At 31.6% G+C, this 25,130-nt stretch overlaps 4 protein-coding genes across 4 annotated transcripts; 2 read left to right on the top strand and 2 right to left on the bottom strand.

Annotated features, from left to right (window-relative positions):
• Positions 1 to 249: 249 nt before the first annotated feature.
• On the top strand, positions 250 to 3,333 carry LOC131848365 (eukaryotic translation initiation factor 3 subunit I). The gene is made up of 5 exons (XM_059198189.1): positions 250 to 344; positions 487 to 713; positions 1,156 to 1,288; positions 1,827 to 1,994; positions 2,801 to 3,333. Exons 1-5 carry the CDS (start codon positions 342 to 344, stop codon positions 3,257 to 3,259), a joined length of 990 nt encoding a protein of 329 aa, XP_059054172.1. The 5' UTR covers positions 250 to 341; the 3' UTR covers positions 3,260 to 3,333.
• Positions 3,334 to 3,773: 440 nt separating this feature from the next.
• LOC131848350 (serine/threonine-protein phosphatase 6 catalytic subunit) lies at positions 3,774 to 7,832 on the bottom strand. Its single transcript, XM_059198168.1, has 6 exons — positions 7,545 to 7,832; positions 6,674 to 6,819; positions 6,325 to 6,466; positions 5,450 to 5,604; positions 5,071 to 5,183; positions 3,774 to 4,041 (listed from the first exon to the last, which is right to left on the bottom strand). Exons 1-6 carry the CDS (start codon positions 7,707 to 7,709, stop codon positions 3,851 to 3,853), a joined length of 912 nt encoding a protein of 303 aa, XP_059054151.1. The 5' UTR covers positions 7,710 to 7,832; the 3' UTR covers positions 3,774 to 3,850.
• A 3,926-nt stretch (positions 7,833 to 11,758) lies between these two features.
• LOC131848348 (RNA-binding protein RO60-like) lies at positions 11,759 to 20,442 on the bottom strand. The gene is made up of 12 exons (XM_059198165.1): positions 20,332 to 20,442; positions 19,742 to 20,070; positions 17,628 to 17,802; positions 17,029 to 17,187; positions 16,278 to 16,489; positions 15,657 to 15,862; positions 15,233 to 15,369; positions 14,827 to 14,958; positions 14,184 to 14,351; positions 13,805 to 13,938; positions 12,917 to 13,164; positions 11,759 to 12,114 (listed from the first exon to the last, which is right to left on the bottom strand). The coding sequence occupies exons 2-12, from the start codon at positions 19,934 to 19,936 to the stop codon at positions 11,979 to 11,981; spliced, it is 1,902 nt and encodes a 633-aa protein (XP_059054148.1). The 5' UTR covers positions 19,937 to 20,070; positions 20,332 to 20,442; the 3' UTR covers positions 11,759 to 11,978.
• Positions 20,443 to 21,389: 947 nt separating this feature from the next.
• On the top strand, positions 21,390 to 25,065 carry LOC131848358 (putative uncharacterized protein DDB_G0282133). The gene has a single exon (XM_059198179.1). The coding sequence runs from the start codon at positions 21,563 to 21,565 to the stop codon at positions 24,116 to 24,118; it is 2,556 nt and encodes an 851-aa protein (XP_059054162.1). The 5' UTR covers positions 21,390 to 21,562; the 3' UTR covers positions 24,119 to 25,065.
• Positions 25,066 to 25,130: the final 65 nt, after the last annotated feature.

The following is a 25,130-nucleotide window of genomic DNA, read 5'->3' as shown; positions in this document are numbered from 1 at the left end:
AATACAATTGTAGACATTCGTCTGCTAGAAAACTAATTCATCTACACCTAGATGGCAAACATCGGACAAGAACTGCTTGAATATACAAAAGATTTTTTTGCAACAATATGGATAATATTTACACCACAATGAAATAAATTGTTTCCACATATTCTCTTTTACTGAAATTATATGTTTTTTTAATCTGTAGTACTATCATTCTGTCTGTCAGTCGCTCAATGACAGTATGATTGTTCAGATTATTCTGTCATTGTCAAACATAATTCTCATCACGGCTTCGCCACATGTAAAATTTTAATTTTGTAATAATTCACAATATAAATTAGCAAATAACCACAAAAATGGCAAGTATTTAAACTTAACAGTTATTCAAACTCAGCATAACATACTAAAATTAATTTCTAGCTAAAAATTGTCTTTCCTCTAACCATTACTAATACCTTTAATGTTTTGATGCGTCTTGATGATGACCAATTATTTTTACAGAAACCCCTTATGTTGCAAGGGCATGAGCGTGCCATAACGCAAATCAAATATAATCGTGAAGGAGATTTGTTATTCTCGGCTGCTAAAGACTCTAAACCGAATGTCTGGTGGTCACTAAATGGCGAGCGGCTCGGTACATTCAATGGTCATGGCGGTGTAGTGTGGTGCTTGGATGTAGATTGGCAAACTATAAACCTGATCACCGGCGGTGGCGACAGTTCTTGCAGGTTTGTACAGTATAGCAGTACATATTCAAGGAAATGTGGTCAAACAATAACTTATTTACCTGACGCCCTTGTAAATGAATGTATGTATTATTATATTACTTTTAGTAACTGTATAATATTATTAGTGATTGATTACGATATAGTAATAATTGTTAAAATATCAACTAGTTTGCTTTTGTAATTAGCCATTGTGATTGAGATAAAAAATTGACAATAATTCATGTCTGCACCCAATTTTATCATTATAAATATTATATGTGATTATTATTACTATTTTCCCTACACATAATGCAATCATAAGAATAATTAATATAGGCAAAATACACAAAATAAGTATTCAAGTGCATATGGAAATTCTGTACATATGTAAGTAATTAAGTAAGTACCATAAAAATCATACACAGTATTGTATGATGTAGTAATCATATGATATTTTATACAGATTATGGGACCTAGAAACTGGAAAGAATATAGCAACAATTAAGACAAATTCATCAGTGCGAACATGTAACTTCAGCTTCAGTGCATACCAGGCTGCCTACACTACAGATAAGGCTATGGGACATCCCTGTGAGGTATGGATGACTTTGTTTGTGTTAAAAAAATATGGCATAATAGCTACAAGAATATTCAATGGACAATAAATTATTAAAAACAATTAAGAAATTTTCATTAATACTTTTGAGAATTCACTTTATTTTTAAATAAAGAACTTTAGTCTATAATAATATTTGACAAGTAACAAAAATACATGATATATTTTCCCATCTTGAAGACAGTTCAAGGTTCTGGTTATTATCCTAAATCAATATGATGGTATATCTATATGTACAGTGACAGTAAATTGGAATCTTCAAAGTGTTTACAAAGAAAAATAACAAAGTATTACTTAATCATATGTTGCATTGTAATTAAAGTTTGACTATTACATTATTATATAATGATATAGCATTACAAATATACCCCAATCTTCCCTAAATGGACAAACAAGTACATATATATAACTAATCTGTATAATCTTAAATCTTACAAGATTTCCAACCGTTTAATCCATCAGGAAAACTATTGGAATCTTTTATTCTTAATTATTTACCTATTGCATTTATGTTGCAGGTTTTTATAATTGACACAAGGACCATTGATGACTCAATCTCCACCCAATCACCTATCCTGAAATGGGAAATCACAGATTCAAAGGTGACATCCATGGTATGGGGAACTCTAGATGAGACAATCATCACAGGCCATGAAACTGGGGACCTTATTCAATGGGATCTTAGGGTAAGGATAATTTCATGTAAAAATCAATAAATATTTATTTCCGATAGATCATGTAAAAACATGTGGGATAATTCAGAATAATTTAACTAAAAGTAGTAAACACATTCACAATAATAAAGACATTCTGATACTATAAGGGTATGCCTACACATTACATTTCCATATATGTATATATTGCTTATATGTTCCAATATCACTGATTGGGATTGTGTGAACTGATGTAACCAAAAAAAGTTAAGTTAGAATGACATACATGATTTATTTTGATGTGATACACTATAAAATATCCTAAGTAATATAACAGATAATAAGGTATGTCCTGATCATGTTTCTTCCTTATCCAATTTATTTGGGATCGGCGATAATAAGCTATCATATAGTCACATATTTTTCTTAACAAATTCACTAGCATACTAACTCAGTGTTGAGCTAATTGACAAATATTTGCTAAATTAGACCTGCAAACTCATTTACCTTATGTAGCCAATATTGTTACTTCTCATTTGGTATTAACACATTTCCTTGTAAATTAAAGAATCTACATATAAATGTAATCAATTGAAATTGTTCCTTACCTTGTGCCATGTTCTAATGTAATGCAATTATTAATAAAAGTAACCATTTTTATCAAAATTAAATCCCTACATTATAGTTCACTTAACATAGCGCCTCTAACCTCTGGGAACTGCAGACTATTAAGATTTTTCTTGTGGAGTACCTTCTAGTAATTAACAAATTTTTAGAATTTTGTTTTCTTATTGAAATGGTTAAAATTAATCCTAGCACAATTTTTTTTACTTTAATAGACTGGGAAGAAAGTACATTCCATCAAGGAACACACCCATCAAATCAATGATATGCAGTTATCCCGAGATGGCACCATGTTTATCACAGCTTCCAAGGACCAAACTGCTAAGCTGTTTGACACCAGCTCTCTCGAGCTGTTGAAGGAATACAAAACTGAGCGCCCAGTTAACTCTGCTGCTCTCAGTCCAATTCTAGACCATGTGGTTCTTGGTGGTGGCCAAGATGCTATGGAAGTAACCACTACCTCAACAAGACAGGGAAAATTCGATGCTCGATTCTTCCACTTGGTATTTGAAGAGGAGTTTGGACGTGTCAAGGGTCACTTTGGACCCATCAACAGTTTAGCCTTCCACCCTGACGGAAAGAGCTACGCTTCAGGTGGTGAAGATGGTTATGTAAGAGTACAGAGTTTTGATCAGTCCTACTTTGATTATACTTTCGATTACAACAGAGACTAAGACGATAAGAGATTTGTTGGTTACCTCTATTGTATGAGAAATTCATATTTGTGAACAATTTATTAAAATAAAATTACTATTATATCAAATTGTCACAATATAAATGTTTTATTTCAAACCCTAACAATTTATGGATAGATTAATTTCAAATATGCCTATATACATTGGAATTTTTTACATAGCATCTACAAAGTGCTATATCGCTACATAATAGTTGCAGTACAAAACATTACTTTATTCCGATGAGTACACTAATAACATAGGATTACACTTACTGCAGGTATGTTTACTCTAGTTTAGGTAATCGTAGCAATCAACTTGGGCTCATTTGCAAGTGGGAAAAGGGTGGGAGGGATTGTTTTAGTAAATATTTTTCAAATTGATATAAATTACTTTCGTCAATCTGTCAAATAATTTCTTTTATTTTTTTTTTAACAAAGTTACTACTACAGCTACTGTTGCATAGTATGTAATATTTAGTCAGGTGAAATAAATTAATTTAATACATAAATATTCAACAATTTATTGTACAAAATATTAATTACAATTGGGAATACTTTTACTGTCTTATGAGTATATCTATCACTGAGCTTACAGAAAATACGGGGTGGTATGTTGAGGTGGTACTTCTCTCTCGCTATCTGGCACTGCTTGGAATAGTTTAGCAGTTCTGTCGTTTACAGTCTCGAATTCCAATATGGCCGCTATATTACCACATCGGTAGCAGTAATTTGGTGCTGACCAAACAGTGATCAATCGTCGGTCAAACATATATTTGTAACCTAAAAAAAAATTTCTATATAAATCTTAACGAATTTTATGTGCATGTTCATAATTTTTTTTATCTAAAGACAATTCACACAGTGCCATCTAGTTAGTCCAAAGTTAATCTGCCTAAAACTTGTGTTATGGATACTAGATAACTGATAAATGCATAGATTTTGTTTTCGTAAAATATATAAATATTATACATAGAAAACACCCAGACCGATACAAAGAATCATACTCATATATGTCTGTAATTTATATTAGGTATTATTCAATGTATCTAATGAGAAAATTACATTAATAATCTAGTCTCTACATTCCCGATTATTCTAGTCATTATTAATATAATTTTATCTCTAGTCCCAAGAATAAGCAGAGCGTGTGTTATGGGTACTAAACAACTGATATAAATACATAGATATTGGTTTAAATAAATAGAAAACAACCCGACCAATTATTCTTAGTATGTATTAATATAATTGCTATCTCTACGATCAGGTCTAACTCCACGTCTAAACCATCGTGTGTGTTTGTCACGATGGGTACTAAACAACTTCATAAAAATACACCCGCCAGATACCGTTGGTTTAAATAAATATAAAACAAAAAAAACCCGACCAATAAAAACAGTCATCTAAGGAATACAAACGTTTGTGCCATGCGAGGAATCGAACCCGCGACCATCGGAAGTAAGGCGATGTGCTAAACTGCTAGACCCCTGAGAAACAACTGTAAACAGAAAATCTGTTTAGTAAAATAAACAGACTTTGTAACACAAAGTCATCACATCACACAAAACAATTATGAATTTTGTAAATTGGGTCCATATGTCGATGGTATATAGTGGTTTTATTATCAACCACATATGAACCACTACAATAGTACTCGTATTTATATTGTACTTTTAGAGCAAACAATACTCTTGTTTGTCTTGTGAAAACATAATTATTCTGCCGTGACGAGATAAAGATATATTTCTGCCGCTTCCATTAAAAAAAAAAATTACATCCTGCTTATTTCTCTTATACTAAAGATATACTTGCCTTCATTTACGAGCTGATGAGCCCTACATATTAAATTTAGATTGTTGTAATTCATAAACAGTTCTGTTACATATCCACCAAATAACCAACCAGCTCCTCGGGGACTTACAGACCTGAAATAAATGCAAATTGTGCAATCAAAATAATATATTGGTAAATAAAAGGGTTAAATATCGTACCTAGGCTAAAATGCTGTTTTCTGTGACAATATCATTAGTGGCAATAAATATATATACATACTCTGGGATACGGCGATAATAAGAAAGTGTTGTATGACGAATTATATTATTATAATTATAATATGAATAATCATTTATTTAAGACATTATATTTAAATATAATGGATTAATTAGAATTAAAGTAATGAGAGAAAACTTACCACATTTTTACATCAGCAGGGTCAGACCATAACAGATCACAGAAGGCTCCTTTGTGTGGAATTTGTTGGTTCCTATCAATGCACCGTATCTGATCTAACATTGATATTTCTGGAGATAGACCACCATGGACACATAGAACTGTATCATCTATTAACTGAAACAATATACTATACAATATTGTTGTTTACCTGCAACTAGTTTTAATAATCTATAAAGTTGTGTATAGTAAGAAAATAAATAAAATAAAACATATTTTAAGATGAACTTCTCAACTGTTTTTGTAGTTTAAGACACAAAACAAAGCTTGCTAACACATATTATCTACTCCACAATATTGTCATAAGCTCACTGCATTCATAAAACATTGTAACAAAATTGTTTATAAACAATATTTGATTTCAAAATTCCTATTAAGTACAGTTTTCATACAGTATTTTTTTTTAATAATCACCTGCCACTTGCATGATAGTGTTTAGCACAGAATTTTTTTTTTGTGTATGATAATGGAATGGTGCACCCGCCTGCGCCAACGGTTTACGCTGGCAGGGCACCAGTGGAGGATGACAAGATGAGCATGAGGTCAGGTCAGTTAGCCCATCGTGACAAATTCACCAAGAATTCCTCACAATGGTTTCCAGGGAGAACTGCGTGGAGGTCGACTTAACATGGTATGTTGCTATCAATAGGAGTTACTAGTTCCCATTGCTAACAATCCCCTTCCTTTAGTCCCAATATGTTTGTCCATATGCATGCACTATTTGAGAAGCATTGTAAGGTGAAGAATTGTTAAGGGCCTTACATTACAATAAGTTATGCAGTGTTCAGAATTATTACAAAACAAATTAGAATATATTGATATAATAAATATACATACAGCTGCTACTGTGAGTAAGTCAAAAACTCTGCAACAATCTTTCCAAGCATTTGCATTTCCATATTTATTAAGACATTCATCATAAAAACCATATACTTTTGTGATTTGACATGTTTCATGATTCCCTCTTAGTAAAACAATCCTGAAATAAATGCAAATTATAGAATCAATATACAAATGTAGTATAACAATTCTTGTCCATCAATCATCTTTTCTAGGATCATAGTAATAGTCGCATTGTGAAAATTTAAGCAACTTATATGCAAGTAGTTTTGTTGTTTCGTGTTGTGTTCGTGTAATATATATTCAATACATACAGGCAATAAATAGAATATAAGATAAATATTACCTGTCAGGGTACCTTGCTTTTAATGCCATAAGTAATGTTAATGTTTCCAGACTATAGTATCCACGGTCAACATAATCTCCCATAAATATATATTTAGTTTGTGGCACCTGACCACCTCGGTTAAATAATTCCTCTAAATCATAAAACTGAAATATAGCATAGAATAGTTTAATTACAGAACCATTACCTCTATGAGGATTTTACATACTATTACATATTAGTTGAATATGGAAATATTATGCAATGTACAATACTAAGGATAATGCAGTTTTTACTAATTTACTACTAGTACTCTTTTGTGTGAACATTTCTATTGATATTGACCTATACAAATTCAGCTTACAGAAGAGAGGGCAGTAAAACCTGGAGTTGCTAAAGGTCAACAACAACTTGTTTTTTAATTTGAGTGACCTTACATTGAAAAACCTGAAGAATTCATACAGCTTTCCAGTCTCCAACTATATATTTCTATGGGTACTTAACAACTGTTAAAACTCTTAAATATCTTTATCTATTATACATGACATGATTAATTCAGCCCTGATTAGCATTAAGAACGCCTTTTAATACTTAGTACTGTTGCCCATGCAATAAAACATTAACGAAAGAAAAAATACTGAAACTCTGATTATAATATTAGCTATATATATTATGTCTTCAGATAGGACCACTATCTATAGACCTATATAGCTAATATTATGATCTGATTACCTCTGCATCAATAATATATATATATATATCTATGTTAGTAGTCTTATCTTATAACATTATCTACATATTGGATAGAAACCTACCTAACCGTTGCTTCTTTCAGCTACAGTACAGAATGTTTATTAGTGTTCAGAAACTATAGAATAATCATCAATATTACCTGGCCGTGAATATCCCCGCAGACCGTTACAGGGGTCTGAACCGGTTGCACATTTGGCTCCTCTAACAACAAATCACACACGATATTGCACAGTTCCCGTAAATCGTCTTCAGGCAAATATTTACACGTCTTCGCAATTTCAATCCATTTATCTACGTCGGTCATTTTAGTGGTCTTTGTCAATAGGCGTTTCTTGTTTTTATCTAAATTAAATAAAACTTCAAAAGAAACAGAAGTTCACAGAAGAGAACAGAACCAAATTTCTAATGTAATAAACTACTCTGAGACAATGACAGCCATAGGTACATTCCGTTTACATTATCACGTACCAAGCTATTGGTACAGATGAAAAAAATGTGTTGCTAGTTAAATAATAATTAATTTGTGCTAAAACAAAATTGAGTGTAGAAAGTATCTATTTGTTTAGTAAAATGTTATCAGCTACTTTGTGTTTAAGTTTGTTTACCATTTATTATAGTATACATATATGCGTCAGAACCGAGACAGAGATGCGACTGGATAGTTTTATTGTCATTAGTCATTGGGAGAGGATTTTTCTTATACCTCTATGTTTCTGAAAAATAGTTATTAGTTCTTGGTGGATACTCCAAAGAACTAACCACAGCCCAGAGCACAATGTTAGCAAGGGTGGCTGGTCCATTCCAATTCTAGTCCTATATTCTTACTAGTACAAAATAGTACAAATATAATAAATATAAATAATATTACAAGTGCAAATAAGATAATATTACATAATAGTACCAAGTGTATATACATATATGCGTCAGAACCGAGACAGAGATGCGATTGGATAGTTTTATTCTAGTGTACCAGTCATTGGGAGAGGATTTTTCTTATACCGCTATGTTCCTGAAAAATAGTTGTTAGTTCTTGGTGGATACTCCAAAGAACTAACCACAGCCCAGAGCACAATGTTAGCAAGGGTGGCCGGTCCATTCCAATTCTAGTCATATATTCTTACTAGTACAAAATTGTACAAATATAAAAAATATAAATAATATTACTAGTACAAATAAGATAATATTACATAATAGTACCAAGTGTATAATGTCAGGCATATATAGGAATTTCTCTATGGATGTAATATGATCAAGGATAGTTCTAAATACATATATTTTTATTTTAAATAAATAAACCAAGAAGTTTTTTTATCCAAGAGTTTATTTAACATGAAAACAAACATGCAAGTACATTTCATAAATGTTATTACACTTTGTTATTCATATGGTGCTGTTGATATGCTGTGAGTGGGTTAATAAACATAATAATTATTATTATGACTATTATTAACTTATTCCTAAAGCGTTTTCGAAATACAACAGATGAAGTTCATGGGACGGAACACTTTTTTATATTTTTGAAAAAAAATATACTAGCAGAAAAAAACTTTTACGGTTCAACAACCAAAGAAATAAAATAATATTAAAAATTAGTTGAATAGTTGTAACAAAATGTGTATGCAAATAATGACAGATATCCTATTCTAATTACTAAAATCTAAATTCAACTGGTAATTAATTCTGTAAATAAGTATGTTAGAAACTCAGCCCCCATTTAGCAAAAATATCACTTAGGTTAAAGTTGCCAAGGCATCACCAAATCACAGTATGCTATTTTAGGTACAGATAACATGTCATAAAAACAATTGTCTAGTCGAATATTTTGACTTGGCGTAAGTACCAAGAATGGTGCAAATGACACTTATGAACAGTTACTAAATAATAATGCATTTATGACAAGGATATCAATAAAAAAAGCCTAAATAAATAATTGGGTACAATAAACAAGAGTATACTAAGAGAACTAGTAATCTAAAATATTCAACAAAACAATATCATACAATATAAAAAAGCGTGCTCATCAATTTAGAGTTACTTTTTATCTAAGTTTTGAAAATTTCAACATTTTCAGTTATAAAAACGACTTAAACCTGAGAGAGTACCAAGTGATCACAGATTTTGAAAGTCCGTTCATATCAGTACAAAAGTAACCAACATGTTGACAACGGATTTACCTATTACTACAAAACAGTATGAAAGCGGATTCATGCCCATAGTATCCAAATATGACTATATTACTATAGTATATTCACTAATGGTTACTGTTTACTTTGGAAATATTTCTCTACACACTACAACACAACATAGTAAATATAAAAAACATGAGCATGTACCTGTTTTCATTATGTCTATAAATACGAAAGATATGCTATAATTATTTTCTATTTGCTAAAAAAAAAAGTTTGACGACCAGTACTCAATAAAACATTACAAATGCATAATTGCTTTGGCAAATTGAAAGGTTCATTTACTACACACAACCACTCACCTAAGGACTATTTCTATTTATAGTCAAAGTAATAAATATAATTTGAAACTCAACATCAACTAAAAGAGTACTGGCGATCAAACCGAGGAGGTGAAATGACATTGGACTTGTGAAATACTTTCTTTTATAAGTAAATACATAAAAGAAATATCCCTCTATTGTCACTGTTTACCCCATCATTATTAATTGTAAGAATGAACACATAGCATTAAGATATGAGCATCAGGCGCCAAATTTTTGAATAACCAAAACGACCCTGTTGTAACGGTTCAAGCTACAAATACTAAGCTTAAAATTAACTACAAAATACACACTTTATACTTAATACAAAATTAAGCTCACGCAAACATATTATAAAAGTGCTCTTTTTTGGATTATAAAATATTTTTAAAATATTAATATGCATATAACCAAAGAACGGCGTTGGCTAATCAATGAATCTGCAATGAGATTTGAAAGTAAATATGAAAGCGTAAGCCAAGCACAATATTTAAAATTAAACCATACAATGTTTTTCTTAAATATAAATAACAATAAACCAAATAGCCACCTCGATTTACAAAATACTTAATGATTGATGATGCGTTACATTGTAACGTGACATTTAATTAAGACAGTTATAAATATGTACTGTAATATAAACTTAGAATGACAAAACCTGATCTATGAACATAGTTGAAATAGAAAAATATTTTGATACCTTTCACTCCAATTCACATGACTATGAGGTTTAATGAAATTTTTGGGGAGTACTTTGGTTTCAGCTTTAAAAAAAAATATTTTAACTGTGCTCATTACAGACAGTCCTATGTTCACGAAGTAAATTTACTGCGTAGGTTCCTTAATTGAGAGTTTTGTTAATGTAATTTACCGCGAACTGTTGTAGATATTCTTTTTCCGACTAAGTACGGTCGTTCAGGCAGGGCGTAGCAAACAAATAAGCCAATCGGAACGGGGAATCGTCCGACTGAATAGTATGTGATCACTGTAACGTCGTATACAGTAAATCGAGGTGACCCATAACTCATAGACATAAATATCTCGGTCAAAATTAAACCTAAACAACATAAGAACATATACTTTCGAATAAAAGTACTTACACAATATCCCAAAAAGAAAAACAATAAGCAGAGATCCAAAAACAAAGTTAACTACATCATCTGCCAGGAAACTGTCCATATTACAAAGTAAAATGACAACTGACTAATCAGCAAAAAATGTTATTCGTCAATATGAAATAGGTTTTATTGTCTTCAGTTAATATTATACTGTAATGGTGTTTTACTAATGTTAATACTATGAGAGATTGATATACGAGTATATGCAAGTAAAAAGGGAATATGTACATCTCCACAAACTGATGAATAATAGTGAAGATAGGACGACTGACTACATTTAGACCACACTTGATTGCACCAAAGTTTTGTACAATAATTAATACAGGCACATGCAATGATGACATCATGTATGTAACATTTTTTCTATTACCAATGACCAAACAATTGATCAAAACTCTAATTTTAAGAAAAAATTGCGCTTTATAGGATTCATATTGCTCTATCGTTATCCTATAAGACATTACTCGTTAGTATCTCGTTACCTGCTAGTATTGTTAATATCATTACATAAGATAGACTAAAGTTCTAATTACTATGTAGACAACAACAATGTGTAACAGATTACTGCAGCGAAAGAAAAGATACATATGTCCTTATAGTTTAAACAAACACCTATCGCTTCTAATATAAAATTCACGTACTATCGAAATGTCACAATAAAACCAATCTTATTTAATGAGGCCCAGAACACATTATGGTTATTTTTTTATAGAATTGCAATTTCGAGGTCAGACGTCAAAGTATAATTAATGACAGATAATCACAGCGTAAAGAATCATTATTTTATTTGTAAACTTAATGTACTTATTGTAGTAGAATTATGGAACAAAAATTCACTCATATAATACTTTTACTTAGAGGATGGTAGGCCTCCATACTTGCTCCCGTTGAGATCTAGGTTACTTTACGCTGTGTCATGTTTAAAATAACAGATGTGTTTAAATATTGATATTCGAATGTGAGTTATTCACTTGAATTGGCCAAGTGTGAACGCGTCCATAACCTTGGGAACATGTTCATCAATTCCAATGATGTCGAGGACTCCTTCGTGGCTGCCATCGGTGGTGGCCACGCGGTGCGATGCCAGGGACATGACGATCAATCTGTTTAGACATATAATATATGAAACATTCGAATCAACCTTTTTGTTGTATTTTTGAATAGTGAATAAGAAGAATATACATATGGACAAGATATATAGATAATATTCACAATACCCTCACTTTGTCAGTAAAAAGAGTTGAGAAAGAATGAAATAAATATATAATTGCAGTGTAGGCCTTTAAATATTGGATTTAATAGGATTATAGTAAGAAAAAAGAATGGATCATATGAAGAATGAACGACAAGGTATTAAAAGATTTTAAAGTGAATGTGGATTAATATAAAAGGAGAAGATAACAATAAAAAGATGGGCGGATAAATAATAGGATGATAATAATAACTATATCTCAGGATAATTAACACACTGTCCCAAGATAAGCAGAGCTTGCTTGGTATAACACACATGGTATAAAAATTTAAATAAATACATACATAATATACATACAGTAATGTGGACTAATAACCAGTGGAAGCCATCGTAATAAATTCATGGTGAATTTATTACGAAGGCTTCCACTGGTTATTATCCTATCCATCGCCGGTGTAACCAATGCACCGCCAGCTTAAACCGTTAGCGCAGGCGGGTGCTTTTTTTTACCATGGCCAATCCATTATCCTCCATAAGAAAAATAATAGACATAGAAAGCACTCCAAACCGATACAAAATCATATCCATAACTAAAGTACCATCAGAAGTAAAGCAGTGTGCTAAACCGCTAGACTACCGAGGCCATCATAGGCCGATAAAGGTATTGATGACAATGAAATTACGTAGTAGAAATAATTATCAAAATAACATACTTAGCATCCTTAACGCCCGCGCTCTCCCTGTATCGCTGAAGTGAGCGCACCGGACAGTGATCGGTCAGTTCAGGAGCTGGTGGTGCACCGAAACGGCCGCCCGGTCCTCGTCCGCCGCGGGCCGCCTGTTCCAGCTCCATGTAGCGAGTGGTGCGATCAACCATGTTGATGAACACGTCCACCTTGTGATTATTCTTGGCGGCCCACTCGATTGGGGCGTCGAGTTGAACGCGACCCAAGTTCGCTTTCTAAATTTAAAATTATTGAATAGAGTAAATTTAATTTAAGCACTTTTGGTTTTTCTCTCTTCGTATTTGCAAGTTAAAGTGGCCTGGTCTTATATGTAACGTGTTCTAGTGGAGAATGCGAATCGTCAAACGTAGTGTTGTACGACATACGTAGGGTTGCAGGTAATAACTTGAAGAGAAGGGCTGAAGATTGTGCCCAGTGGCGTGCCTTGGGAGAGGCCTTGTCCAGCAGTGGACTGCAGTGGGCTGATGATGTTGAAATACTTAAATTGAAACGACAGCGCCGCCGTTACCTATTAAAATTCCACTTTTGACCTTTATTTTATATGGGATTATATGTCCAAGTCGTGGCGAATGCAACACTAAACATATCATTGGAATCCATCGTGGCAAAAGACAAACCAACTGGAGTTATTAATTTAGTTATTTTATTATAGTGATCCCAGTCGACCTGACGTGACGTAACCCGACATGCATCACGTCCGGCCGATCTCTAGATAGTCACTCTTAGAAACTACCCTGGTTAAAATGGTTCACCACTTACAAAAAAATGTGGGTCGGGTTTTAACATGAACATTAGCATACTCAACTTTAATCATTCATATTAAAATTAGGCACAAGATACATATAATGTACTTACTCTCAGCACAAATTCTGCTTCTTCAATGTTGCTGAAGTTCCGTTCGATCGTAACAATCTGCACACCCTCTTCGGTGAATACTGCCAACTTTACATTTTTCTCGCGTTTCAATATTTGCAGCGCCAGAATGATAGCTAAAATGTATTTACTTTTAATACTATTAATATGACACAAATAGATATCAGTTGTCCAAATTAATCATTAAACGAAAATCTTGATTACTAGTTGTCTCCATCACAATCTCCCAGATAATGAAGTGTTGATACTCAGTCAGGATTAAAGATTTTATAAATATAGGAGGACACGTAAAAACAAAAGAAGAAAATATACAATTCATTAAGACATATAATATAAGTTGTGAAAAATCTAAAATTTTTACCTGCATGGCCTGGTGTAACATGTTTATTATAAAAACACTCTGCCAATAAATGCGTCTTGTTTTTCTTCTCGGCAGTAGCAGCGTCACTGCTGGGGATTACGGGAGGATTGCTGGGTTTTGCCCGTTTTCCTTTCTTCGGAACTACGTAGTTGGTGCAAAAATGACGACCTGTCGTACAAATGACACTATGTCAAAGAAAAATATAGTCTTTCGTCATATTCACATTGTATTTGTAACTCAATTAAGTTTAGTATGAACGCAACGTTATGGGTTCTTCAATATAATTATTCACAATGAATGCAGTAATAAGGTCTTCTTGCTAAGAATCTTAAAAGAACAGAATCACATTATGGAATTCTGTTTTTTTTTTAATTATTTAATCCAGAAGTCCTCTCTATCATATAATTATATAAATACATCCCTTTTCATATGAAAGAAAAGAGGGCAAGAAGAGTAAATAAATTGAAACTATTAATTAACCCAATTCTGCACTGCAGAATATATATTATAATTATCTCAAGCTTTATAAATTAATATTGTTTGATAATATTATTAATTTATAACTATATCAACAATATTAATAAGTACTGTCATAGGGTTGTTTAAATAATGGGTTTGTATAGTAATACATGTGGGACAATACCTTTAAACATGTGATGTCTCATGTCCATGGTGATCATGTAGCGGGCCTTTGTTGGTGGCGATAGCAACCATGACAGATCAATCAACTTATTGAGTGCAGCCAAAACTGCTGGATTTGGTGGTTGGTCAATACCTGAAATATACAGTTTCATAATATGGAATTGATATATTTTTTATCCAAAGATACTGAACACTAGTAATATGCACAATACTACTAGTGCATTACTTAAGTAATTTCTTTTACTCTAGGACTACATTCTGATAGCAGATTAAGCCAAGAAGATAGTCTTTGGCATTTAACCTGGCTGGTGCTATTTTCAAACAAATTTACATGTTTTACATTTTGTGTGAATTCTCAAACAGATTTAGTAAAATAAAAGAATACCCCCAAAAATAAATCAACTAACCCCAGTGCTTGACTTCCTTGGGATGCCTCCTGGTCACAGTCCACTCCCATAATCCAGTTTTGCTGTCGAACATTTGTTTTGACCGACGACGCAGTTCTTTATCAGCCGCCACTCTAGCTTTATCGTGCTTCAGAGGTCTGTGTACAAAGTGATAAAGATAATTACAACACAGAAACTAATTCTAATTTTGAACAAATTTATATAATTCTACAGCACACAGTATTAGTCCAGTAAGTCGAGAAAAATTGTTTAAAAAAAAATTAAAATTCTTCTGCTTATTTGCTTTTGCCTACACAAACTTTTATCCGTTATTTCATTCATTTTAGCTGTTTATTTTATTCCAATAAGTTAAAAACATAAAATTATATAGTCACAATAATATTTGGAATACCATGGTGAACAGATACTAAAAATATAATTCTACCTGCTTTTCTTCTTATAGTTGCACAAAGTGATGTAAACTGCAAGAGGAGTGACATTGGAATTCTTTACGAATTCCTGGTCATTCAGCAAAGAGATAAGTATAGCAGTTGTAGCAGAATCACTGGTTAGGAAGCCCATATTGTGGATGCGTTGGATATGGTACAATAGTTCTTCTAACTTGAACTGGGGCATTATTGCATTCCATACCTGAGAAATTAATAAGTATTTGAATATATAATAGCATTAATTTATTAACTTATCTACATATAACATAGAATAAAGATATTTTTATTTCATATTATTATTATTTGAAATCATTAATTTTCCTACTGTAGGTACATATAATAATTGTATCTTAGGACAATTCATACAGCGCCATCTAGTCCCAAGCTAAGTAGAGCTTGTATTATGGGTTCTAGACAATTGATATAAACATATACATACATATTATAGGAAACACCCAGACCGGTACAAATAATCATACTCATGAATACACATGTTTGTACCATGCAAGTAATTGAAGCCGAGACCATTAGAAGTAAAGTGGTGTGCTGTACCGGTAGACCACTGAGGCCATCTTATATGTGTATATATATATATATATATAATACAAATGCCTTACATGTTGAGAAGTAAGTAAATGTCCAGGGACATGGTCGAGAGTGAATTTATGCTGTGCCGCTAGGGCACCGGCCGCGACAGGATCCTCGCAGTGTCGCATGTCCTCTACTATCTGGATGTAGTCAAATATCTCCTTGGTGCCTTGTGCATCACCCACCAGTTGCTTGGCGCGTTTCAAGCCGAAAATAGCATACTTCACCACTGCATCACGAGCTGTACAAACATACATATATAATCTACACACACAACGGACCCATTGAAAGTCTGAATGAAGAAAACAGAGTCAACTTATATTACATGGATACAGGTAGCAATCATGAATTAATATACTTCTAATTCTACAGCATTTATAATAGAGCAGTAAAAATTTGAAGAATAACACTAATTGTTCACAAAACCTATTTACAAAATCATAAGATTCACATGGATGTATGCAGACTAATTGCTAGCGAGGTATGCAACAGCTTGCTATGTATTACTAGCTAACTCGCGCCACTTTAGGCAAGATTTTCCGCGTTTTTGCAACATTTTTCAGTGCCGCTCAGGTCCTATTGGTCGTAGCGTTCATGTTTTATAGCCTATGCCGTTCAATGATAAATCGGCTATTCAACATAAGAAATGCAATAAAAGAATTTTCAAAATCGATAAACAGTACTGGAGACTATCACCCTATACATCCAAACTAACAGACTATACTTCTTAATAAAAATATTAATATTGGTAGATGTAATAGTTTAAGTCAGTATATGTACCATGGTCCTCTTCTGGTATTTTGAAATGAGATTTCCGGAGCAGTGTTTTATGAGAACGGCCATATCGAGCTCGGACTCTCGTCATTTCCTTGGCTAGCTCCAAGGGTTCTTTCTTGAGATACCAGTCCTTTATATTCTTGCACCATCCTCGGCCATTACCTGAGAAATAAAGAAATTGTTTATGTTCTGATTTCAATCTTTCCTATAATATGTATATAAAAGAGAGCCTTCATTAAGAAGTACACAGCAATTGTTATAAATATATATCGGTTAACAGTGTATAAGAATGGACCTACATATAATTATGTAAAAATATAACTCATGTCTGTATATAAAAGATTAGATTAGATAAGATTTTATTAACGTAAAACAAATAAAACAATGATTGTTAGAATTTTGTATGTTTATTTTATGCATTCCTTAAAGATAATCTCAGAAAGGGAGGCCGGAATAGAACCGAACCGAAAACCACCGACAATCTACTATATTTTTCATACTCCTTTTATGTACTATATAGTTCAAATTATACAAAATTACAGTCCATAATTCTTTTAGCTTAGCCTAAAGAGAGCAAGGCAATGGCATTTATTAAAAATTACCTGTTTTCAATAACCGAGTAAACTTGTTAAAAAGCATCATTTCTTCAGGGGTTTTGCATATTTCAGCAGCAGCTTTATATGTAGCCTCCTTTACAGCCGATGAACCAACCAGTAAGCACTTAGTTAGGGCAAAAGCAATAGTTTCGAATCGAGTATACCATCCATCTTTGTAAGCCTAAAAAAACAAATATAAGACAATTAATTACTAAGTATACTAGGTTAAAATAGTATATACAAAAACAATAAACAAAGTATGTTCAAAATTATCACCAAACTCACTAAATGGAAATACTGACACAGTAATATCACATTTTTTCAATATAATAACAATGTCAGTATTAGAGTTAAGTAGACTTTTTTATTATTAAAAAAATATTATAATAATTATTTAAAGGGTTACTTTGTGGGATTATATTCCAACATAGTTAATTTCATTTTTATGTCATCTGTTGAAATTAGATTATAATTTGTCATGTACATTAACATTTTTGTATAATGCATGATTCATTTAGTAAAACAAATTAAAAAAATTAATATCTGTATTGAATTTTATTAACTTTTTTTAATGGATGATAATGGAATAATATATCTGATGCACTTATGATTTACGCTAAAAGGACACCAGTGGAGGATGATAAGATGAGTATGAGGTAAAGTCAGGAATAAATCATGATTTTATCCAGGGGGAACAGCATAGAGATCGACCTAACATCAACATGGTACATTATTAGGAATGGGGACACTAGACTCCATTACTAACAAACCCCACAGTACAACTTTCTTTCAAGTAGGCCATTAGAGTATTGTTATTGTAGTCATTTAAAAATACAAGTTATAATATATCTGTGGAGTGAAGGAAATAGAAATTGGTTAAAGTATCTGAAAAATTAGATTTTTACACCATCTGGCTTACAGTAACAAGGCATTAAGGAGATAACTTAACTCTCTCCTTATTGCCATGTAACTTGTAACCTAAAATAAATTCTAAGAGTGATATATCCTCATTCTTTATTTGATTATTTATTAATATTATAGCTTTAATCTTCTACATAATATTTTTCAAACATTATAGTTATTATTATTAGTTTTCGATTATTACTTATTATCTTATTTCTTTATTTTATTATGACAATTTTTAATGTCATGTAATATGCAGATTTAGAAATTGCACAAGTTACTGCCTGATAAAATCCTGGGGCTAGCTAATGTATCAAATGATATACACTATAACTATTTTTTTGCTCTCATTTGTTATTTATCAACATTTTTTTAATTATCTAAAATATAAACATTGTCATTACTATATAGGGAATTAGACGAGGGTATATCTCTTTTAAGACATCTTCCACTATTGTTAATGTTTCAAGCCACATTGTTGTGAACTATTTTTTATACCTTTTTTATTCCATGTTTTTTATTATATTCTATATTGTTTTATATGCAATAAGTAATTTATTACACCATATTTTACAACTATACTGTTATATATATAAACTTGTCGTCTTGGTCTCCATCCTTCGCACACATTGTGTAATTTTTTTTCAGTAATTACTCCGCTACTTTTTACTTAACACCACATATACACAACTAAATTATAATATTCAAAATACTGTATAAAATAATAATCTAAGTACATATAACTAATGTCCATGGTTGGCATAAAGAAGTTGAAAACTTATGTGGGTTTTCCATAGTCATATGTCACACATATAACTTCCAGTATGTGTCATACTACACCTCAGTTATTTAGTTCTTCTAGCCAGCCACTAAATTACATACACTACATTTCTTTTTTTTCTACATTAATTGCAACCTGTTAACAATACACTTGTGGAGAGATGGGGATTGTTATTATTATGTATTGACTTATTGCCAGCAATATACCATGTGAGATTGGCCTCTATGTGATCAGCCCTGGAAATCACTGCAATAAACTCCTGGTGAATTCTCCTAGATGAATCCACAAGTACCCCACTTGTAAAAACATTAGCATAGGCCAGTAGTACATTATCATCCATTAAAAAAATTCAACAGTAAGAAATTATATATTTATAGTGGAAATAATAAATTTAAATGAGCAATTTGGTTTTGTAAGGTAGGTTTATACATATTACCTGCAGAATTACATTGACCACTTCAACATTGTTGGCACCGTCTGCAAGCGCCTCGTTTAGTACAGTTAGTTTGTCAGCCTCAAAGTACTTATGAGACGTCCAGCACCCAGGGAAGTAGGTCGGAACTTCGTTGCCAGTGTGGATGTACCGTGTTAGCCGGTTATGCAAAACCGGATCAAGGGATGGTGTTGACATTTTCGTATATCGTATTTAAAATTTGCCAATGTTTCTCAAGACTCTGGTCAAGATACAATATTTGCAAAATATGCGCCACTATCATCCAGTCGCGCCGTGAAGAATTCGACAGCAACTCGAAACGGCAAACTGTACTGAAAAGGTAAACGCACTGCAATAGAAAGCTATTAATTTTTTGTCGGTATTCGAGCGAAACATGTGCTATAATAAATTGAGGATGTGGCCAGAAAAAATTGACAATGGACGCTTATGAATGTAATTCATAGCCGAAAATTAAACTTATTAACAAAAATATTATGTCCGTCGTTTTAGTTAGAAATATTTTTACAAATTTAAACTAATATTTATGATTCTATACAAATATTCCAAAAAATAGAAAATATTATGGCACATACCGTGCGTCTCGATTTTTAATTGACAATTTGACAGTATATTTGTGTTGTTCTTAAACGACCTAGTTCGGAAGAGCGTCTGAAAGACGAACAGAGGATTAGTTCGCAGACCTTACGGGATATAATTCGTTAATTAATTTGATACAATAAGAATAATGTTACTAAAACAATAATGAGTCAATATGTGTTACATTGCCAGGAAAAAATACTGATAGGTGTAGAGGTTGATGTAGTAAAGTATTTCTCTAAATCTAGCCGGGGCCGAACAGACACGAACTAAAGCGAATAAACGCAGTCGCATCGCTATTATGCGCAAAACTACTTATCCGATTAAATTAAAAATATACTGCCAACCTCAAACTCACTATTTATACAGAAATATACAACTGCCCGGTATTTATATTCTATGGTGAATCTGAAATTAAAGTATAACAACGTTGTGTGCATCTCAACGAGGTCCGTGGATGTATGTATTAAACGTAATTTATTAATTTTAACATATAACGACAAACAAGTGAGTAGTGTTGTAGCAGTGTAATCAACAGTAGTCCATGCTAATTGTTCTGTATACTGTTAGTACTGCATATAAAAAAATACGAATCATAAAAATAATAACCTATTAATCAATATTTATTAACCTAATATCGATATTTCTATTACTACTTCAAATATAACGCAATATACTATAGACGTATAAGTATATCAGTCGTTGCACAAATTTCTTAAAGTAGGTATGATCATTTATCAAATACTTATTAAAATGTAAGAGATGTCTATAACTGGCAAAGACATATTCGACAATATTCGTATAAGCTTGTACCGTATTTCAACTCGTAATTCGTAAGAATACAATCAAAATACTATAATGTACGAATTTTGAGAACTACAATGACATATAATAATGATATTTTTTTCTTTGTGCAAGCAATGTCTTTTAAGGTTGGCAACCATGGATTTAGAGTGGCGTGTTAAGGAGTTAGTACCCAGGCCCGTAAACAAGATTAATAAAGAAAAAAACGCTGTTGGTTGTTGACAAGGTTCAAGGAAGGAAAGAACATAAACATGATTGGTTGTTGATTAATGTCTGTATGATTCTGGTTATCATATTAGTAAAAGTTTTCTTTTAAATTTTTATTAGTTTTTAACAACTTTTAGAAAACTATATTAAAATTCCTTGTCATAAATTAAATTAATTTAATTGAGTTGCCGACGCAAGGAGAATCGGCTATTGAATATGTTTAAAAACAAAGTGAAGAAAAGCGTATCAAGAAAACGGCCTAATTCAGAAAATATTTATGGTGCTGGGTCTACAAATTCAAAACATGTACCTCCTAAGAAAAAAGTACGTGTTGCTAAGATGTATCAGGAAGATGGTATCACAAAATCGAAAAAGCTAATACAAAAATTGCAAACAACTGGTGGCAAATCAAGTACAAGAAAGCAACGCTCTGCAGTGGTGAGAATTGAACCTAGAATCTGTGGAAATGGTAAGCCTATGCCACCATTAGCTGAACTTGAACTAATGTTTGCAGATTCTGATGAAGAAAGTAAAACTCAATCTATGTCTATACCAGATGTAAAATTAACTTCACCTACAACATTAGAGAAAATTACAAATAAAATAATCAATTTTGTTACAAATGTACCTGATTCTGTTACACTTATTGAAGATGACACTCCTCCACCACCAGTTATACCACCCAAAAAACGGAAGAAACCTGATGTTCCTTATATTGTGGGTTGTAAAGATCGCCCAAAAGTCCCATACAAGCCTTCGGTAAGTTTTAGTAAAGGTGATGATTATGGAATTATTGAGAATTCAGAAAACTCTGATGACTGCCTTAATAAACGAGCAAAAAGAACAAAAGGTATGAATTTTTCAAAATCTGTTTTTAATGCTAAAAGTGATGATATTGCTGCATGGTTAAAAGATTGTGAAAAGGACAGTGATGCTAGTTCAGACAGTGATAAAACTGTAACATATGAATATATGAGTTTTATGCCACGTCCATTTTCACCATTACCAAGTACATCTAAAGATAATAATACTATACTACAAAATGACAAAAGATTTAATGATAGTTTAATGCAAGAAAAAATAAATAATGAATCTGAAAATGATGTTGAAGCAGTTGAACTGTCATGTGAAACTGTCATACTTGATGATGATCTAATTACAGAGCAGAAAACAATTCCTGAAGTAATCACAGTGGATGATTGTGATGATTATGCAGAGATAGTAGAACCTACCAGTATAGAAAATAAAAAACTTAAAAATATAGGTTCTACACTTCCAATTGATATTGATAAATACAACTTTAACTTAAATCTGAGTTGTGAAGATATTGTAGAGACAATTGATGTTGATGATGTCATTGCCGAAAATCAAGCCATTATTGAAAAATTTTCTCAAGTTAAAAACTTACATTCTGTTACTCAAGTTAATCTTCGTGAACAAAACAATACAGATAATCAAACAATAACACTTAATGAAAGTGTAACTTTAAAGAAAAATAATTCCAATTTAATAAATGAAGAGTTGCATTTATCAAGTGACTATAATATACAGAGTGTTCCTAAGGCATCTATTGTGAATGAATGTCATAACTACACTTTAATTAATAAAATAGTAAAAAACTTCTTTTCTGGGAAAAGTACCTATAATGTAATTAATGAAGTCAATGGTGTTAGAGGACAGAATAAAATTGATAAAGTATTGGATAGTTTTGCAACATGGTTAGAAAATTTTAATTATCGTAACATTATAAATAAAAATGGAACTCCTACTATATCACCTGGTCATATGAGTGAGTGCATTGTTAATAGTTCATTACCCACAACATCAAATACTGACCTAGTTTTACATTTACCAATTCAATTTGACAATAACAATATTTCGTCAGTTAATACTGTTAATTACACAAACAATTTGCAGAATACAGTAACCCCATTGACTAAGTTTAACCAAGTTCATAACACAGTTAATGCTTCCATTAAGAATAATACTTCTATTAATTCAATTAATATCATAAATACAACAAATATAGGCAATATTGCCAGAAGTGATACCATAACATCTACTATAATGCCTATGAACAATAACACTTCTATTCAGTCAATTAATCACAGAAATACATTGAATGTATGCAATATGGCCAGAGGTGCCACCATAACGTCTACAACAATGCCTATGAACAACAACACTTCTTTTAATTCAAATTATCGTAGAAATACAACAAATATAGGAAATATTTCCAGTAGTTACACCATAGCATCTACTATGATGCCTATGAACAATAACAACAATAACACATCTATTCATTCAATTAGTCGCAGAAATATAACAAATATAGGCAATATTGCCAAAAGTGACACCATAACATCTACTATAATGCCTATGAACAACAACACTTCTATTCAGTCAATTAATCACAGAAATACAATGAATGTAGGCAATATTGCCAGAGGTGACACCATAACATCTGTAATGCAAGATATTGGAACAAAAAGAAAAAATATCAGGAATCGTAAAAAGCAATTGCCTATTTCATCTACATTCCCACAGCTACCAGCACAAACTACAGTATTTCAAGCAAATAAAAAATCAAATGGTATTGGTGACTGTCCAATATGTATGGACAGTCTTGCTAATAAATCAATTGCATCAACATTATGTGGACATGTATTTTGCATGACATGCATAAAAGCTGCCATCAAAGCAAGTAGTAAGCGATGTCCAACATGTCGAAAAAATTTGAAAGGTGTTGGTTATCACCAATTGTTTTTATAGTTATTGTATTGTTCAACTTTGATTCCAGTATCATAATTAAATAAAGATAAGTAATTATTTTATCATTTCAGATAATAATAATATATATATTAGTCCTTCTTTCATACAATATAGGCCTTTCAAATTATAAATATCATGACTGAATATACCATGAATAGACAATATTTTGTAGTCGTCATCAGGAGTATATTAGTAGACATTATTGTCAATAATATTTTGATTACAAAATATGTTGATTTTAATTATATTAATAGTTAAAGTTATTAAAATATATTGTAAGCACATACAAGATTCATTTTGAATTGAAACATTGAAAGTTTACATTTGGAATATGATGTGGTAGTACTTGCTATAATTTTTGTGCTTTATAAATATTAAATTTAATGGTATGCTGACAGCAAAATATGTTGGTTTAAAAAATAATTGGGCCTTTAAAAGTTATCAAATTTTATACAACTGTACAAATTCTAACTTGCTGGTGTAGTGATTATGACTGATTCACTTTCTAGTAGTTGCAGGTTCAATCCATTCTTGATGCAAACATTGTATTCCTCTATATAATTGTAACTTTTTTATGTTTCTGCTTGGGATGGTGCTGTGTGTATATAAAAAATATTGATGGTACTTATAACTTATACCTTATATCATTTAATAATGTAAGAATACACATGATATAGAATGTATGTCTAGAATCTATTATTTCATAATTTTGGTACAATTTGTGCTAAATTGAAATTAACCCCTATAATGATAACAATCATTTGGGGCATAAAAAGTCTTATTGATAAAGTAAACATTTTTCTGACACTATGTTTTTAGTGCTCTAGTTTACCAAAGAATATACAGGATATTTTGTAATATTGTGATTTGATTACTAGACTTGTAATTTATGTATAGCACATTTATATATTTACTTACATATTAAGTTCTTTATTTCAGTGATAATTAGTATATAAATAAATATTATTGTACAATATCCAATTAACATATAACAAAAATGTGATATAAGAAT

The sequence above is a fragment of the Achroia grisella genome, unplaced genomic scaffold, assembly GCF_030625045.1.
Source record: "Achroia grisella isolate CSIRO2021 unplaced genomic scaffold, CSIRO_AGI_Agris_v1 utg551, whole genome shotgun sequence".
NCBI classification, from domain to species: Eukaryota; Metazoa; Arthropoda; class Insecta; order Lepidoptera; family Pyralidae; genus Achroia; species Achroia grisella.
This window is presented reverse-complemented; position numbering and strand designations above follow the sequence as displayed.